Here is a 17,916-nt window from a genome sequence, read left to right as displayed (position 1 = left end):
GTGGGGCTCTGTGGTCCCTCTCAGGACAGGTCCCAGGGCTGCACTGCTCTCAGAGCCTTGGCAGCTGGGAACACGTTTGTGCTGAAAACTCTTCCCATAGCCCAAGCCTTTGATAGCACCATAGACATTGACAGAATTTTTACTGTATTGAGACCAGGAGACATTTTGTTTGTCTGTTTCAATACTCTCACCTGATGATTTAACTCAGCATTTCCCCTGTATTCTTGTGCTGGGAATGAGCCACGGCTGTTCATTTTCTCAGGGCCATTTCTGATTTTGAAAACCTCACTGTATTTCCCCCTCTGTGTGTTTCCTCCCTCCTCCTTCCCCCAGGCTGAAATACAGTTTACCATTGTCCTTCATAAAGTAATTATCCTGCAGGCTGCAATACCCTTTTCTCCAGCTGTCCTTGGAGCTTGTCCTCCCTCTCTTTCCTAGCTCCATTTTCAAAAAAGAATATAATAGGAACGCACATCATATTCAAAGCCTTCTATACTTCCAATTATAGAGTGCATTGTGACACCATTATTTTGTTTTTTTATTTTCCTAATGCTTAAAGCAATATTTTGGGTTTTTAACTTCATGACTTCCGTACGGTTGCAGTCCCTGCTGAGAGAGCTTGGCTCTGAGTGGGGGCAGCTGGTCAAAGCCTGGCTTTGTGTATGTGGAAGTTAAGAGTACTTTCTCTATATAGGTGATTCTGCATTTATCTCCAAATGTCTTTTTTGGCTTTAGCCATATGCAAGCCCTAAGACGTAACTATAACACCCTGCAGTCAGATTTTTCGCTTTTACAGGATGTGATAGTGTCACTCATAGTTACCTGGGAGTGGGAGGGCAGGGCGGTCTAATAGTTGTCAGTGGAGATCTGCTGGAGGTCACCAAGTCTCCCCAGGAGTTAAACTGCTCTAAAGGAGATAAAATCTGTTCCTAGCAGGACTGGAAAGGTACTAAGAAGCACTTGGCTTGGCCAGACAGCTCCCAACCATTTCATGCCTGGACACAACCTGTTGTTTCTGACACGTTCCAGATAGATAGAAAAAAATTGCACTTTCTTCCCCACCCTGTTTAATACTGAATCCGAAACAGCAATAGATTAAAAACTGTCCTGAGAATGTTTTAAGCAAAGTGTCGTTCCTTTACATGCTGGTCCCTTGTTTTTAAGCAAATTTGAAAATAAGTGAAGCCCCAGTCTATTTTGTTTCCTTTTTATTTTCACTTTTATACAAAAAAAAAAAAACCCACAACAGTCTGACATAGTCACATCAATGAGAACAAGCTGCGGTGTGCACGCTTACAACAACAATCATATAAGGATTTAAAATATATTGTTTTATTGTTTGCAATAGCAATGTTAGTTGGCGTTTCCTTCTTAAATATCCCCAACGCCAAATTGCTGAGCTTGAAATTCTTGGAAGTCCTCTGGGATGGTGTCTGAAAACAAGAAAACATGCAGAAGTTCAGTCTCTTCTGACAAAATCAAGGAGCACTTTAATTAATGAATTACTCACCAGCCCTTGTTTTTTTTTAGGTAACATGCCTTCTCTTTTGTTTACACATCAAGAATAAACATTAAGATTTCGGTTTTAACTGTACACCACTGGAAAGCACAGAGAGGGTAACAAGACAGTGAGTGCTGCAGTACCAGCCCATAAAGGAGTCACGTCAATCGGCAAAATACATTTCCACACAAAATCTTTGTGGCTTCCAATCTTGTATTTTTATTAATAAACACTGCCCAGAAAGGCACAGAAAGGGCTGTCTTGTTCTGCACCCAAGAAATGTTTGTAGCGTCAGCGTCTCGCTCATGTCTCCTAATTCTACTTCCCCGTGTTGATTTCCCACGCTGCAAGAAGGGACAGAAACATTAACACAAGGACCAAGAGCAACTAGGAGAAAAACTTCAGAATTGGTGTGGGGAGTTGCAGATGGGTCCACGTCACAAGAGTAACGACAGCTCTGTCTGAAGCGCTGAGTTTGCCGTGTGCCTTTGCCAGACCCCAGAACGTTTTATCTGAGGAGCCACAGAGCTGACCGTAGAGCTGAAGCTGCGGCCAGACACGGAGCCACAGCACTGAGGCTCAGCTGCATTACCACAGCTTTACTCTGATGGTTTCCACCCTGATGCAGGACAAGTAACTCTAAACTCAAAAAATACACTAACTATATAAACACACACAATTTACAGAAAAAAAAGGAGTATGTCCTTTGCTTTTTACTGATCCCTACTTCTCGGAAGGCTCGAAAATTCTTTTTAAGCTTCTTCTACAAATGTAGGAACTTGTCTGAAATGAAATCAGGGGTTCTTGGGGACTCCAGAGACTTCTCTGAGTGGTTTTCAAAGACTTACTGCAGTGCCTGCAGCAAAGCCACTGTCTGCTCGCTGCCTGGAAACTATCTATGACTTCAGTGGCAGCTTTGAAACATGTTTTCCGGGAAACCACATACTGTTTGAGACTCTTATCAAGTAACTTTAAATTATAATCACCACTGTCTACAAGGTCTCCTGTTTAACCACGACCTCCAAGCACCAGCCTAGGTGCCCAGGAATCTGAGTCCGTCACCAGAACAAGCCACAGAGCCCAGGTCTGGCCATGCAGCAGCTGTGTCCCTGCAGACCTGGGGTTGGGCTTCTTGGATCTATTCCTACTTGGAAAACTATTCCAACTTGGCTGGTAACTCATCTTCCTAAGGCTGCCTGGTCAGGTAGGGGTTGATGCTGAAAGGAAGGGGCCAGCCCCTCCAACCCCACTTCAAGCTAGCCAAACAGCTTCCAGAGCAGACAAACCCGGACCTGATCAGCTTCTGCGTGAGTGACTGAGGTTTGAGTTACTCCACAGAGGGGGCTCAGGGCTAAGCTGCAAGGCTCTCACCCCTAGAGGAGTGAGCCAGCACACTCCCAAAGAGTCTGAGAAGGATTCCTCTGGGGGAGGAATGGCATTTTATGATCTCGTCCTCCCACAGACAGGAGAAACCAGCAAGTACACGAGTGACAGTGACGCCTGGTGACCGATCCCACTGGCTCTCCAGATTTATTTTGCTTTGTATTCAGACCCCAAGGCATCCTACATCCTCAGTATATTGTGCATGTACAACTCTCACAGCTGGCTGGTTTTAAATAATGTTTCTAATTCTCTGATGACAGCTATACTACTTAGTTGGCACAGTCTGTGCAGCAGAGCGACTGCTCTGGGAGGACCGGCTGTGAGGTGTTAGTTCCCGTCTGGCTGGGCTGCAGCATGCTGCTGGTGTCGGGGGACGCGTTTCACAGCTGTGAATAACTTGTAAATGAAAAGCAAAGCAAAGGATGCAAAATGGCTTAATCCAATAGCCACACTACCGGTTCTTTGTGGTCACTTGCTAGTTGTTAGCGAAAATGACGTGAGAGCAACATTACCATTGCAGCGGTATTTCAGGTTGGACCAAATAATGTTTTCCTGAGAGAAGCAGAAAACTCCAAGCCGTCCTCCACGCATCGTGGTGTCTATAGTCACACCAGAGTCTGCCACTAGGTCAGAGCCTTCATAAAATCTTGCCCTTAATGAAAAAATACAGAAGGTCTGTTAGGTCATCTCCAAGCCTGCAACATTACGGAAGTAACTTCATTATCCATGGTGACTGTAGCTTTGGGGAGAAAAAGCAGTTAAGATAGCTCCTCTCTGGGGCAGGAACTGGAGTCATGCTGCACACTGGCAAGAGCCGGGCAGGGAGGGTGTTTAGCTGCTGCTTGTTTTTTTTTTCACACATCCTACAAAAGCTTTGCAATGTTTTTTTCCTGCAGTCAGTCAGGCCGAGAGCTTTAACTCTTGACAATTTCCACAGTCGATAGTTATTGGAGAAAGGTGGAACCAGATCAGGTTGGTTGAAGAAGGCCAGATGGATAGTGTCTCACAAAGTCTGAAGCTAAACCTCTTTTTTTTTTTTTTTTAATAGGCAAAGTTTGAAACTGTTTGGAATCTTAAACTTGACTGTGATATTTCTTTAAAAATGTGAACGTGGTTAATTCTGGGAATAGTTTTGATGATCTGACATCTTCTTGTTAGAAAACCCATCGGCAAATTCCCAGGCAGCTCTGGGAACAGCTGGACCCCACCAGCTCCCCAGCACGTGCCTGTGCTGAGGGCTGGAGCAGCTGCAGCGCTGTCTGCACCACATCCCCAGCCCCGGGGACCCGGGTCAGCGACCCGGAGGATGACGAGCTTGGGGGGCCCCGGTTTGGATGAGGACACTGCTGGTCTGACGTGCAAGAAAATATAAAGTGGTGAAGGGAGAGAAAGTTCCTGTGTCTTTCCATAAAATAAGGAAAACAAAACAAACCAAAAACGAAAACCAAAAAACCCCTAAAAATAACCCTGTTATGTTTCTGAGCTTATTTCCTGATTTGCTGAGGTGTTTCAAAAGTATCTGTAACAATGAACAGAACTTGTTGTCTTTCAAATTTCTGTGGGAGAAGCTGGCTCAAGTGACTCTCTCCTAGGCTTCCTTGAAGCCTCAGAGAACCTTTGCTACACACATTATGGTCTGTGGCATCTGGCCTCAACAGACCGCAGCAATGTGTGGACTGAGAGCTGGCAGAGGTTTCCTTCAGGCCTGGCTGTCACAGTATCACAGTATGTTTGGGATTGGAAGGGACCTCAGAAGATCACCCAGTCCAATCCCCCTGCCAGAGCAGGAACACCTAGGTGAGGTCACAGGAACATGTCGAGGGGGTTCTGAATGTCTCCAGGGAAGGAGACTCCACAACCTCCCTGGGCAGCCTGTTCCAGTGTCTGTCACCCTTACTGAGAAGAAGTTTCTTCTCAAATATAAGTGGAACCTCTTGTGTTCCAGCTTGATCCCATTACCCCTTGTCCTATCATTGTTTGCCACCGAGAAGAACCTGGCACCATCCTCATGGCACTCACCTTTTATATTTATATTAAGACATTAATAAGGTCCCCCCTTAGTCTCCTCTTCTCCAAACTAAAGAGACCCAGCTCCCTCAGCCTTTCTTCATAAGGGAGATGCTTCACTCCCTTAATCATCTTCCCTACGCTGGACTCTCTCCAGCAGTTCCCTGTCCTTCTTGAACTGAGGGGCCCAGAAATGGACACAATACTCCAGATGTGGTCTCACCAGGGCGGAATAGAGGGAAAGGAGAACCTCTCTCCATCTATTAACCACCCCTCTTCTAACACAGCCCAGGATGCCATTGGCCTTCCTGGCCACAAGGGCACAGTGCTGGCTCATGGTCATCCTGTTGTCCACCAGGACCCCCAGGTCCCTTTCCCCTACACTGCTCTCTAATACGTAATTTCCCAGCCTATACTGGAACCTGGTGTTGTTCCTGCCCAGATGCAGGACTCTACACTTTCCCTTGTTAAATTTCATCAGGTTACTCCCCACCCAACTCTCCAGCCTGTCCAGGTCCCGCTGGATGGCAGCACAGCCTTCTGGTGTGTCAGCCACTCCTCCCAGCTTAGTGTCATCAGCAAACTTGCTGATAGTACACTCTATTCCCTTGCCTAAGTCGTTAATGAATATATTGAATAATATTGGCTCCAGTACTGACCCCTGAGGCACTCCACTAGATACTGGCCTCCAACTAGACTCCGCACCATTGACTACCACTCTCTGGCTTCTCTCCTTAGGCTAGTGTGCAATCCGCCTCACTAGTCTATTGTCCAGACCACACCTCCTCAACTTAGCTGTGAGGATGCTGTGGGAGACTGTGTCAAAGGCTTTACTGGAGTCAAGGTAGACCACATCCACCGCTCTGCCATCATCCATCCACCTTGTTACATTCTCATAAAAGGCTATGAGGTTGGCCAAGCATGACTTACCCTTGGTAAAGCCATGCTGACTGCCCCTAATAACCTTCTTATCCTTGATATGCCTTGAGATGGCACCAAGGACAAGCCGTTCCATTACTTTCCCAGAGATGGAGGTGAGGCTGACCGGTCTATAATTACCCGGGTCCTCCTTCTTGCCCTTTTTGAAGACTGGAGTGACATTTGCTTTCCTCCAGTCCTCGGGCACCTCCCCCGTTTCCCAAGACTTGGCAAAGATGATGGAGAGTGGTCCAGCAATGACTTCAGCCAGCTCCCTCAGCACCTGCAGATGCATCCCATCTGGACCCATGGATTTATGGATGTCCAGACTATTTAATTGCTTCCTAACCCAGTCCTCATCGACTAAAGCAAACTCCTCCACTGACCTGGCTTCATCCAGGGTCTCAGGGGTACAGGGCTCCCCAGGACAGCCTCCAGCAGAGTAGACAGAGACAAATAAGGCATTCAGTAATTCTGCCTTCTCTGTATCTTCTGCCACCAGGGCACCCTGTCTTTGGGGTTTGAAGGATTTTGTGACACTGACTTTGCTACCATTCCCAGTTGCAGGGGGCATTAATTAGGCTGGCAAGAAAGATTGCAACCACAGGCAGATTGCTCATGGAGCAGCTTTACAAACAGCTTGGTCTAAACAAAAGTTGCCACTCAAGATCTACTCACTACTGCCCTGTGGCTGGGACACAATAACTGACAGTATAAATCATGGAATCATAGAATGGTTTGGGATTGGAAGGGTCTTAGAATGGTTTGGGATTGGAAGGGTCTTAGAATGGTTTGGGATTGGAAGGGTCTTTAACGATCATCTAGATCCAATGCCCCTGCTATGGGCAGGGACATTCTTATTCCATTTTAGCATAAAGTCAAACCCACTCACTCCAATTATTGCTGAGGATGATGCTCTGCACCAGAACAGCAGAATAATTTTACCATCAAGTTACTGCATCTCAACTGCAGGGTATTGATTTTCTTGAAGAACAACTAAATGTATATCTGTTCTATTATAAGCTTTCAAAATCTGAGCTGTTGATGCCAGAGCAGTTAATTTTTTGCATTTTAACATCAACCTTATCCTACAAGTATAATTCCCGCTGATTTGGATGTTGCAGAGTGAAACTCTTCCTCCTGAATGGTGAATTTTATAAAATAAAATGGATTACACAGCTTTGACAAACTTTCTGCATATATGTTATGTAATCTCAAATCTATCACGTCAGGATAATTCCTGATCTTAGTTACGGTCACAACCTTTAAATGGACAACTTTTATTAATTCTGTTATCCCAGAACATGTAAATGAACTATCACAATTCCAACAAAAACACTCTAAAAGACCAATATTAAGAAATTTGAAATGCATTGCTTTTCAGATCAGTGGCTAGTAGTAGCTTGGAAAACAAGGTATTAGAGCCAGAAAAGGGTTTGTTAGGGTAGGGCATAACTACAACAGCCAGATGGTAGAAAACTTCAGTCACAAACAGGCTTAGCTTGGAATCATCTTTCCCAGGAAAAGAACTGCAGGCTGAATTTCAAAAGTCTAACCTGTTATAAGGCTTCATCAGTGCAAAGCCCAGAGATACAATAAATTGTCAGACCATCATCTGAATCTGGTGTTGAGAAACAAGAGTTTAGGCAGACATGTACCTGTACTCACCTTATCTATCCTTTCCTCTCTTACCTGATATAACCAATCTGGGGCCTGTGCTGCAAGAACCAGCGATAGGAGACTTTGTCTTTCCACCCTACATTTCGGGGGTCCTTCCACAGCAGCCTGACCTGATCACTGGTGTCCCCCGTGTGCCAGAGGGAGTTACGGAGATGCTCACCAGGACCTGTCTTGGATTTCACAGCCTGTAGAAATACAATTTTCCAATGCTGAGCACAGAGAAATGTCACTTTGAGGAACTCTTTTTGTAGTGAGGAGCGGGTCTGCAGAACCACCCTCCCTCCTTCTCACAAGCCCCTAACTTCTCTTGCATAACCACAGCCACTGCTTGCACGGAAAAGCAACTGAGCACCTGTATCAAGTAGAAGAGGTCCCATCCTCCCAAAGGCTGGGTGCCAAGAAGTTGGGACCAGACTTTTCAGTGGTGCCCAGTGATAGGTGAGGGGCAACAGGCACAGACTGAAACATAGGAGGCTCAAACTAAACACAAGGAGAAACATCTTCTGGGGTGACAGACACTGGAACAGGCTGCCCAGAGAGGCTGTGGAGTCTCCTTCACTGGAGACATTGAAAACCCACCTGGACACATTCCTGTGCAATCTACTCTAGGTGAATCTGCTTTAGCAGGAGGGTAGGACTAGATGATCTCCAGAGGTCCCTTCCATTCTGTGTTTCTGTGTGATTCTGTGAGGCAATTTGATCAATTACAGCCAGATCACAATGAGAGCAGAAACTAAACACTGCAGCTGATGTGCAAGGGCAAGACTGGAGATGAAGTTCCTTAAAAAACGGTGCTATTAGCAGGGCTGTGGTACAGCCGCCTGACTTGGCAGTGGTGACACTGGGAGAGCAGAGCAGTGGGGCAGCATGGCCAACACGCAGTACGATGGCTTGAACAACACACAGCACAATGGCTTGGCCCATGGCAGTCAGGTGACAGGGTGGCATGGCCAGGCTGTGGTGACCACTGTGTCCCCAGCGAGGAGCCCACAACCAGTACCTTTAGCTGAATGCCAGGCTCTGCAACCGCTCTGAAGGGAGTCGCTTGCCAGTACGTCTGTTCAGTCTGTTTCCACATCACCACATAAAAGCTAGAGCTGTCTTGATAACCAAAAATAAAGCCAGCGTAGTCATCATCTGTCACCGTGTTCACATGAAAGGTGCCCTCAAAGTCGACGCCATTAAAAGCTGTGTAACCTGAGGATACACGCAAGTTAAAAACAATTCTGCAGAAAATGCATTCAAATGCTGTAAGTTTTCTGCTGTAAAATTTGAATCTCAGAAAAGGGAACATACCAACAGCAAGGCCAGGATCGCTGTTCATAGTCTGCACAATTTCCATGCCCTGTAAGAGTAAATTCAGGGTGTTTAGTATGTGTGATGAGCTGGGCTGGCTAAGCCTGGCAGATTTATCTGGCCCCCCTCTAGCACCCCCTCCGCCCATGCCCTCTGTTTTTCCACAGCTGTGACACTTGTAGCTCTGAATTAAAATGAGAACTGTAATAAAATGTTTCAGTTGCTTGTGTGCCCTGAGACAGGCTGGATTTTTCTTTTCCCATTGCAGAAATGGCCATACTGGTACTCTGATACTTTTCCTACCCCAATATTCTTCTTGAAATCACTGAATCTGGCCAGAAGTTGAGGTATGACTTGGGGGGAGTAAAAGCACTGGGGCAGGGAAGAGAGCTTAGTTCATAGTTTGATCATGGAGTTCCAGATTAAACTGACTGTTAGGGCTGGGTTAATGAAGGTGTATACATCTCAGCTGGCTTAGCAGAGACTTTGGCAATGGGAACGAATTGCACATTCCTTGTGACTCAGAACACGTTAGCCTCCTGAAGGCTAAAATTTGTTAGTGTAAATAAGTTATTGGACTCCAACTAGGATTAAATGCTCTGCTATACAGCAGGTTAGACTTTCAAATTCTCGGAAGGATTCACGAAACTGCTTGTTACAGAAATATTTTGACACAGTGATACAACAGTGTCACATCTGCCTTCTTGGCAGCAGTGAAATCCACCAAGAACAAGATAACCAGTATATATTTTAGATTATTTGGAGCATCAAGCTATCATATGCTAGAAGAAAGTTACTCCATTATGGCTCCTGCAAAATAGTCAGCCAACAGCTTCCACTTTCCCTTGTTTGCCAGAAGTCCAGCAATTACAGAGACAGTTTTACTGTGGTTTTCAAATGATCTTTCTCAGACACATAAGAAAGATCAGATGTATTTTTACCTGATTCAGAACCACCCAGTTGGGATCAATCTGTGCATCCCCCTCTGGGTCCAGCACCACTGTCTGATAGGCTCTGAAGTCTGTCAAGGTGATCTCTGCATTCTCAGGGCACACATCGATCCGATCAATCACTGTATCCTGGTCAAAATCAGACTCGCAGATATCCCCAACTCCATCACCTGAATGCATCAGAGAAGTGAAAGCAGATTTATGGTGCCGCAAGTAATCACATCTGGGTCCCCAAGAAGCAGATGGAGTCTCAGCCCCGATATCCACAGTGCCTGGGGAGGGGACCTGGGGACATCCTGGGATGAGTGTATGCACACATGGTGACTGTGTTGGATCCTGGTGCACATGTGTAATGACTGGGGAGGGATGCAGTGTCTAGGCATCAAAATGGCTCCTGAAGGCCCATCTTACCATTATCGTCTTCCTGCCCTGGGTTGGGGACCAGCCTGCAGTTGTCAGGGCCTGGAGGCAAGAGGTCAGGAATGCCGTCATTATCATCATCCTCATCACACTCGTCACCCAACCCGTCCTTATCTGTGTCCAGCTGCGAGCTGTTAATGATGGTAGGGCAGTTGTCTGTGCTGTCCTGGTGCCCATCGCCGTCGCTGCAAGCACGGAGACAGAGAGAAATGGCATGTCAGCATCAGCTCCTGCCTCTGCACAGGGATGGCACCGGTGCCTTGGGCGGGACACACACTGGAGGCACCCCCAGAGCTGGAAACAGACCAGGGGCACCATGACCTGGTGTTCCTCAGCTGGATGAACAGAGTGGGGACACAAAACAGACTGTATGATAAGGTGGCAGAAAGATGAAGACTAAGCCTGGAGCTATAAAAATGCTTAGATGAGGAAAAGAAAAGAAAGCCTTCCATAGAGTGGGAATAGCTACCAGAGCCCAAGATCCCAAACAACATCCACTCCTAAAAGCCATGTAAAGCACATCCAGCAAATGCAGTGTCACCAATCAAAAGGCACTCAGGAGACAGAAAGAGCTCAACAGCTGGTGTCCCTTGTCACACGTTGTCCACAAGTGTCTTGGTGCTCATGGACATGTAGGTGTGAGAGTGAATAAAAAACTATGGGAAACTCCGCATGAGCACCTGAAATCAGACTTTTTTAAAAACACGCACCACTTTCACCCCCCTGCATAGCAAGTTCTGTTACGTTTCAGCCCCATACGTGAGGTGTGCATAAGCAAGAGAGGAGAAAGTCTGTAGCTCCCAAGCAGCCCTCCAGCCCATAGCTGTGTCAGCTGGTTACAGTGAAGAGTCACCAGGAACAGGGACACAGACTATAGAATAGGGTTTGGGAAGTTATGGGGTGGCTGCCTTGTTTCTGCATGCCAACAGCTATGTGCATCTTTGCAAAAGTGTGTCCTTAAGTCAGGTGTGTTTTGTATAAACAAAATAGTTTCTGGCAATAAGCAGGCATGCTTCACCTCAGTAGATTTTTGCCTAGCACAGGCAGAGCAGAAGTGGCATGCAGCCAAATGACGGCAGTGCTGCAGCTTATATCTGCATATTTCCACTTATCTCTCCCTCCTTAAGAAAGGTGCTTTAATTTTAGGTCACAGCAACTAATGTCTGCACATTCTTGAGATAAAATGCAACGAGGACCATGCACGTCTATCTGTTGCAAGGTTAACCTCAGGGAGAGTTAAAGCATTTCTACCATATGCTTCAAATACACTAGTTATGTCCAAGGGAAAGAAGGAACCATGTTCTTTTTTAAAATAGGAAAAAACAAGGCCATATCGACTTAAAACAGCTCCCAGCTTGGGGGCTTGGCAGCTACTGGGCCAAGACTGGGAATGCTCCCTGGGAGAAGGGAAATGGGGTCCCCACACTTACAGTCCCAGACAGCAGCACCTACCAATAGACCTGGGTGAGACTTTGCAGCCATCTACACCTGGCAAAATGCTGTGCCAGCACAAAATTTATCACTTCCCTCTCCTCTTGCTCTAAGTGAGGAGCCCAGGGAAACACTTGCACATCCTCAAAGTTGGTTATGCAGAAGCTGCTTCCAGCCAGGCATCAGCCATTCACCATGGGACGTGCTCCCCCAAATGCTCAGAGCATGTAAAAGCCACAGAGGAGCCTTGCCACTATGGCTGTGCTAAAGCAAAGGGGTCTGTCTGCAAATGGTTTACACTTGATAATAAAATCCTATTTCTCAAATGCTACATTCTTATGGAAAAACACACAGGCATTAACTGTGAAATTTCTGCTAAAGGAAAAAAGTAAAGAAAAGAGGAATGAAAAATAAAGAAAAGAAAAAAGATTTTACCTCACTAAGAAGCTCTGAGCAGTGCTCTGGATTTTAGAGCCAGAGAACTGCTCTGAATGTCACTTCCACAGGAACTCAGAGGAAGCCTGTGTGAACATGCGGCTAGAGGTGAAGGGCTCTATAACTGTACTGCCACATGGCCACGAACCAACTAGGCTGATAAATCATAACACTGTTTTTGAAGATGTCTTTGAGGAGGCAAGGGACTTAAGTCCAGGCTAGTCTGAGGGATGAGAGCTCTCCAAGCATCAGTAGCGTGCTTCAGCAGGAGGCTAGCCTCTGCCACTATCCTGCTGCTGCTACAGGCCACAACACAGCATACCTGTCCTGATTGGTATCGCAGGAGTCTCCAACCAGGTCGTTGTCAATATCCGACTGCAAAAGGAAACAGAAAGTTCCAGTATCAGCTGCTGAAAGCATCTACTAAAATGGCAGTATTAAACCAAAACACAAGCAAATAAAATTAAATTAAAATGAAAGAATGTGAAAACACTTGTTTTACAAAATGTTTTTTCTTGTTTGCATCACCTATCTAAACAAAAAGTCAGTTTTATTAAAGAAAAAAACCCAGACGATGAATAAACAGGCTTAAATTTGATTGGAGAAGTTCCAGCAAGACGAACAGTTCAAGCAAGATTCTTCTGCTGTTGGAAAAAAGTATCCCTCATTTCTAACTAAGGTTGATTTCTAAGCAGCTTTAAAAATGTCCCATGTTTATCTAAAGTTTCCAGCATTTTTTGTTAGTCACAAGGGGCTTAATCAAAATTCAAAACATGAAAAGTCTCACTCACTTCTTGCCTAGGAGCAGAGAAAGTTTTACTAAATGAGGACACTGGGACTTTGTCCTAATTAAAGAAATACACCTGGTGGCTCCCCTTTCCCATGTCAGGAGAACTTGAAGCTCCATAAACTTTCCTGAGTACCTACTGTTGAAAGATAAACACTGTGGCTGCATAAGCTGCCTCGTTCTCTTGCATTCTTTTGGACCTCAGCAATCCCTCTCCCTAAACGAAGATATATTTTCTTTCTGCCCGCTGACCTGGTTTGGGTTGCTAATTGTAGGGCAGCTGTCACAGGCATCACCAACACCATCGTTATCCATGTCCTCCTGATCTTGGTTGGGGATCCTCTGACAATTATCCAAAAGGTTCTTAATACCTAGCAAAAAGTGGACAATTCCCGTATTTGTTATTGGACAAAATAAACAGCAAAAACAGTAAAGACACTATTCCTTTTAGGAAACTACTTAATTATGCAATGACATTATAAACCTGCACAGCAAATCTTTCTTATTTGTGCATCCATTCATTTAACAGAACTTAGAAACATTTTGCTGAAGAACAGCTTTCAACCCCATCACACACAATTTATTACACACAATTCATTCTGTCCTGTTCCTGTATTACAGCTTACAGGATGGGACAGTTCATCTTCATTATTACATTTGATGGGTTGTGATTTTGTCACTTCTTGCAAGCCTCCTACAGCAATGAAAGTAAGACAGTATGTAGCTCTTGGGCACCTGGGACAGGCAGCAGCTGGGTACTCTGGGACATGTCTGCACCTTTAAGGAATTACCGAACAACCAACAACCTTAAATTATTCATGAAACATGGCTTGGTTTATCTGCTTCCAATGGAAGCTAAAAGATATATATTAACCTAAAGAGTAAGTATTCCAAACACAGGTTTAATGAACAAAGACAATATTAGCAGCTTGTTCAAGAGCATCAGAGAAGCTGGAAGTGAAGAATTACCAACCATCTCCATCCATGTCATCATCGCAAGCATCTCCCTTCCCATCACCATCTGTGTCCCTCTGGTCATTATTCAGGACATTGCGGCAGTTGTCACAAGCATCTCCAAAGATATCTTGGTCGCCATTTCTCTGGTTAACATTGGGAGCCAAAACACAGTTGTCCTGCAAGAGACAGATCCAAATCAGACATGAACCAGGCCCCTCATCTTTAATTTCTACTTTAGTGGATTTACATAACTCTTGTATTTATTTCTTCTTTCACAAGAATGGTTACTATGAGCAGTTCGATATTTTATGTGAATATTAGGTCTGGATCAGATTTCACTGGCTCCCTCAAAGCTCTGCTTTGAATCACATTGTGGGAACCCTAAACATTAACACCCAGTATCATAAGGCTTTATTTGCAACTTTGACTTCCAGCTCTCACTTTGGATAAGTCCATGGTGAATAATCCGGTTTTGGGTTTTGTGCCCTGGCTTCCTTACACATCCTTCTCAAAAGCTGCAGTTCAGAGACCCTGACAGGGTTTACAGATGCTCTCAGTGAAAAGCCATTGCCCTCTTCTGGTAGAGACTCTAACCAAAGTGGAAACACTTGGAAAATCAGGACTTTTTAATGCAAAAAGGTACAAGTCTCTCTCTCTGCCCCCCACCTCTCCACCCCATCCACCAATCTGCTCTTGGTTCTCTAAGACTCTCAGGAGGTATATGGAGAAAACGTTATTTCAAAGTGGTGTAAACTCTCCTCTCCCATCTAGCACACACATGGCCTCATTCTCTTGCACACACACAGGCAGAACAGAGCTTAGCAACCATACAGAAGATACTTGACTGTAAAGGCACTGAACCTGCACATAGATTTACAGTTGAAGGAGAATGTAACATCTTTCCTTACAGAACATTAATAAAACCAGTTGCTTCAAGCTACCAGAATTTAGGGTTGGCCTCTGTGGAAAAACAGCCTGAGACAGACCTCCTGTGATTGCTAGTCTGCCCAAGCTCCACACATAAATTTGTACTCTGGATAGAGTGTTCTTGTTGTCTCCCTTGAAGTGCATTCAGTAATACCACAGAAGGACATTAATACAGAACAACAGTGGGCACGTGAGGATACAGGGTGAACGTAAAAGGGTTCTTACAGTCTGAATTTATTCTCAGATGTATTCTGCAGTAGTGTACCCACATGGAAACTTATTTTGCTTTGAGAACATGATTTAAAAGTTATTCCAAGTTATTGGCTAGACACCCTTTGATTTCTGTGGGTTTTGGATCCCTCACAGAATATGATGTCAGATTAACCTGCTCTTCAAAGAGAAAAACACTAACGCAAGTAAAGTTCCTGAAGGCTATGCTTTGCAGAATGTGGCAGAAGGATACAAGTTCTGTATACAAAAAGCTCTATAATTCAACGCTAAAATATAATAACAGAACATATACTGGTGGGATTTAAGGCTGGGTGAGACAGCCTGGATTTTTTAAGTCTTACAAGACTGAGGATTATATAATATAAAAGAAAAAGACAGGATTTACAGAGCGGCTGACAATGGTGGGTATGGGATAATCTCTGGCACAAAGTAGTCAGCCAGATTTCAAAATCACTGCCTACTGCAGTAACATGAGTTTCTTCTGTCTGCAGAGATCCCTACAGCCTGATCTATATATAGCACCTGCTCATTGGGAATGCCATCTCCATCCGCATCGTCATCACAGGCATCTCCAATCCCATCACCATCGGCATCTTCTTGTCCAGAATTTGGGACAAATCTGCAATTGTCCTAGACAAAAAAAATGAGACGTGTCTGGTATTCTAAGGGTAAACTGGATACTTTCATAATTTGAATGACTTTTTCTATTATTGTTTTAATTAATCAATCAAATTAAATAGCATTTATTCAGAGGAATTCAATAACTCAAAAAAACATTAATACATCCAGTCATGTTTCTTCCATTTTTCCTCTTCACCTTTCAGCCTCTGAGCTGTTACAGGATTAAGAAATGATTCCTTACCTTTCTGCAGTTTTCAGCAGAACATGAGAGCTCTTCGTTAGGGTAGCCATCAATGTCAACATCTTTTCCGCAAATATAACCATCACCAGCCCAGCCAATGCCACACTATCAAAAAAACACCATGGTAGTACTACCAAAAGGTTAATGAGTCACTGTAGCAATATTCAAGAAGGAAACCCCACATCAGTCTTGAAAACGCTAACACACAGAAGGCATGGACAGACATTGAAGTACAATAAGGTACACTTTAGCATCCGCCAACGTGGAAAGAAAATCTTTGTTTCAGGCTCTCTGTATCTAGGCACAACTATAAAGAGCTAAGACTTGACGTTAAACGGAATGTGTGCCTGCAACACCTAATGATTTCAGTGCACCTGCACACAAGCTTCTCCTAGTCAATTAAATTGGTACTCAAACCAATGCCTAATTTGTGTTGTAACTGAAGATGCATGCAGAGAATTGCATGTCAAACTGTGGCCTCTCCTTAAAACGAGGACTTGCCTAACACAAGTATTTAGGCATCTTCACATCTCCCCATTACAACATGGGCTTAAAATATCACAGATTCTTCTGCTCTGAAATAGAGGTACTTAAAAATGAGACCAAGGAAAGCGCCAGCAAAAGCATGCACTGTATCCAGATTTAGGACACAGCTTTAGTCTCTTGCTTACCCTTGCAAGCTGGAAAAACTAGGTAATATACTTCAGTTAGACTCCTACAACGATAGTTCATATGCTACTTGGTGCTCCTCTGCCCCCATGGCTGGAAAGCACAGTACAGCCTACCTGCACCTAGAATCTGTGGTCTCAGTTGGAAAAATACCACCTTGATCAGCAGGCAAATAGAGGCACGTTGGGCATGCAGAGAGGATCCCTACTCACAGCTTTGTAGCTGAGCACCAGGAGAGGAATTTGTCCTTGTGATGTCTTCTGAAGAGTGACACTGGATGGTCTTTTCTCAGGAGACTATAGAAAGTCTATAAAAGCCATTCTCAAAAGATCTAATTACACAGACACAGTAGATATGGTACATGAGTATGGGTGCCTTACAGACATGCTGCAAGAATAGAACAACTGCAAGACAGACTCAGCCCAGTTATTTTTGTAGCCAGTGTGCCACAACCTGGTTAAAACACTCAACTGTATAAAACAACCACAAAGACTTCCTCAGTTACAACCTAAAAAAGGCTGGTTTTCACTGTTTAAATGCAGGAATTTATGAACTCACAATACATGTCACTTCTCCTCTCTTCTCCTCAATACAACGGGCATGGACACTGCATGGATTGAGGGCTCGATTTCTGCAGCTCCTCTCAGCCTGGCATCCCCTGACTTGATCTCCTGTATATCCTGGTTTGCACTGGCCACAGCGATAAGAACCCTGTAAGAACAAAAGGTTAGTAGCTGGGCTTTTAAAACAACCACATGAGCAAGATGCATGTCACACTGCTTATGCTGTGCAAGTGTAGTTTTTCACCCATTAAGGCCTCTTGGCACTGTGAACAAACTTTATTTTCTATGTGAAATTCAGGTTTGGCTCCCACAGTGCAGGCTGGAAAAAAAACCCACTCTAGTCTCACCTGTTTAGACTAGCCTGTTTTTAAGCCAAAGAAAAGTCACGTAGCAGCAAAAGCTCCTTCACGGTGTCTTGTCCCTGCCAGCATCACTCTGAACTGCTTCCAGGCGGCCAAAACTTTGTGCAGCACTGCTCAGTCATACTGGATGCTCTTATTTCTGTGTAAAGCAGACCCATTGGCTTATCTAAACTCACTAAACTTCTAATCAAAGACAGACGTGAAAGTTCATAATCTCTTTGCCCCATTTTATTTTTCTAACTTGAATGTTTTTAAGCCAATTTGAGCTAAATGTTGTACTTCAAAAAAACATTCAGGAGTTGAATATATGGTCATCCTCATTTACACTAAAATAAGAACATCCATGTAACTTTTTGCAGTGGTTTGCCTAGGTTTATACATGTGTGTTTTATATTTGTGCCATTCTCTCGTGTAAACAAATCCAAAGGAGCTAAGACAAGGAATCTCAGAGTGTGCTGGGACAATCACTACATGAGACATAAACAGATAAATGCTGTTAAGAAGGGGTCTTCTTTAGGCATGTCATGTGGCTTTTGT

At 44.5% G+C, this 17,916-nt stretch overlaps 1 protein-coding gene across 1 annotated transcript in view; it reads right to left on the bottom strand.

The window, feature by feature from the left end:
• Positions 1–1,191: 1,191 nt before the first annotated feature.
• Positions 1,192–17,916, bottom strand: part of THBS4 (thrombospondin 4) — a 39,685-nt gene continuing 22,960 nt past the window's right edge. Inside the window, exons 10-22 of the mRNA XM_065047410.1 lie at positions 17,013–17,165; positions 15,786–15,890; positions 15,446–15,553; positions 13,782–13,941; positions 13,061–13,179; positions 12,344–12,396; positions 10,147–10,340; positions 9,727–9,905; positions 8,786–8,834; positions 8,490–8,686; positions 7,502–7,674; positions 3,397–3,536; positions 1,192–1,433 (exon numbers count right to left, since the gene is read on the bottom strand). Of these exons, the coding sequence (XP_064903482.1) occupies positions 1,372–1,433; positions 3,397–3,536; positions 7,502–7,674; positions 8,490–8,686; positions 8,786–8,834; positions 9,727–9,905; positions 10,147–10,340; positions 12,344–12,396; positions 13,061–13,179; positions 13,782–13,941; positions 15,446–15,553; positions 15,786–15,890; positions 17,013–17,165 (1,692 nt within the window). The 3' untranslated portion in view covers positions 1,192–1,371. The remainder of the gene's footprint in view (positions 1,434–3,396; positions 3,537–7,501; positions 7,675–8,489; positions 8,687–8,785; positions 8,835–9,726; positions 9,906–10,146; positions 10,341–12,343; positions 12,397–13,060; positions 13,180–13,781; positions 13,942–15,445; positions 15,554–15,785; positions 15,891–17,012; positions 17,166–17,916) is intronic.

Source organism: Columba livia, chromosome Z (genome assembly GCF_036013475.1).
Source record: "Columba livia isolate bColLiv1 breed racing homer chromosome Z, bColLiv1.pat.W.v2, whole genome shotgun sequence".
Lineage (NCBI taxonomy): Eukaryota > Metazoa > Chordata > Aves > Columbiformes > Columbidae > Columba > Columba livia.
The sequence above is the reverse complement of the archived record's forward strand: the minus strand, read 5'-3'. Positions and strand labels throughout refer to the sequence as shown.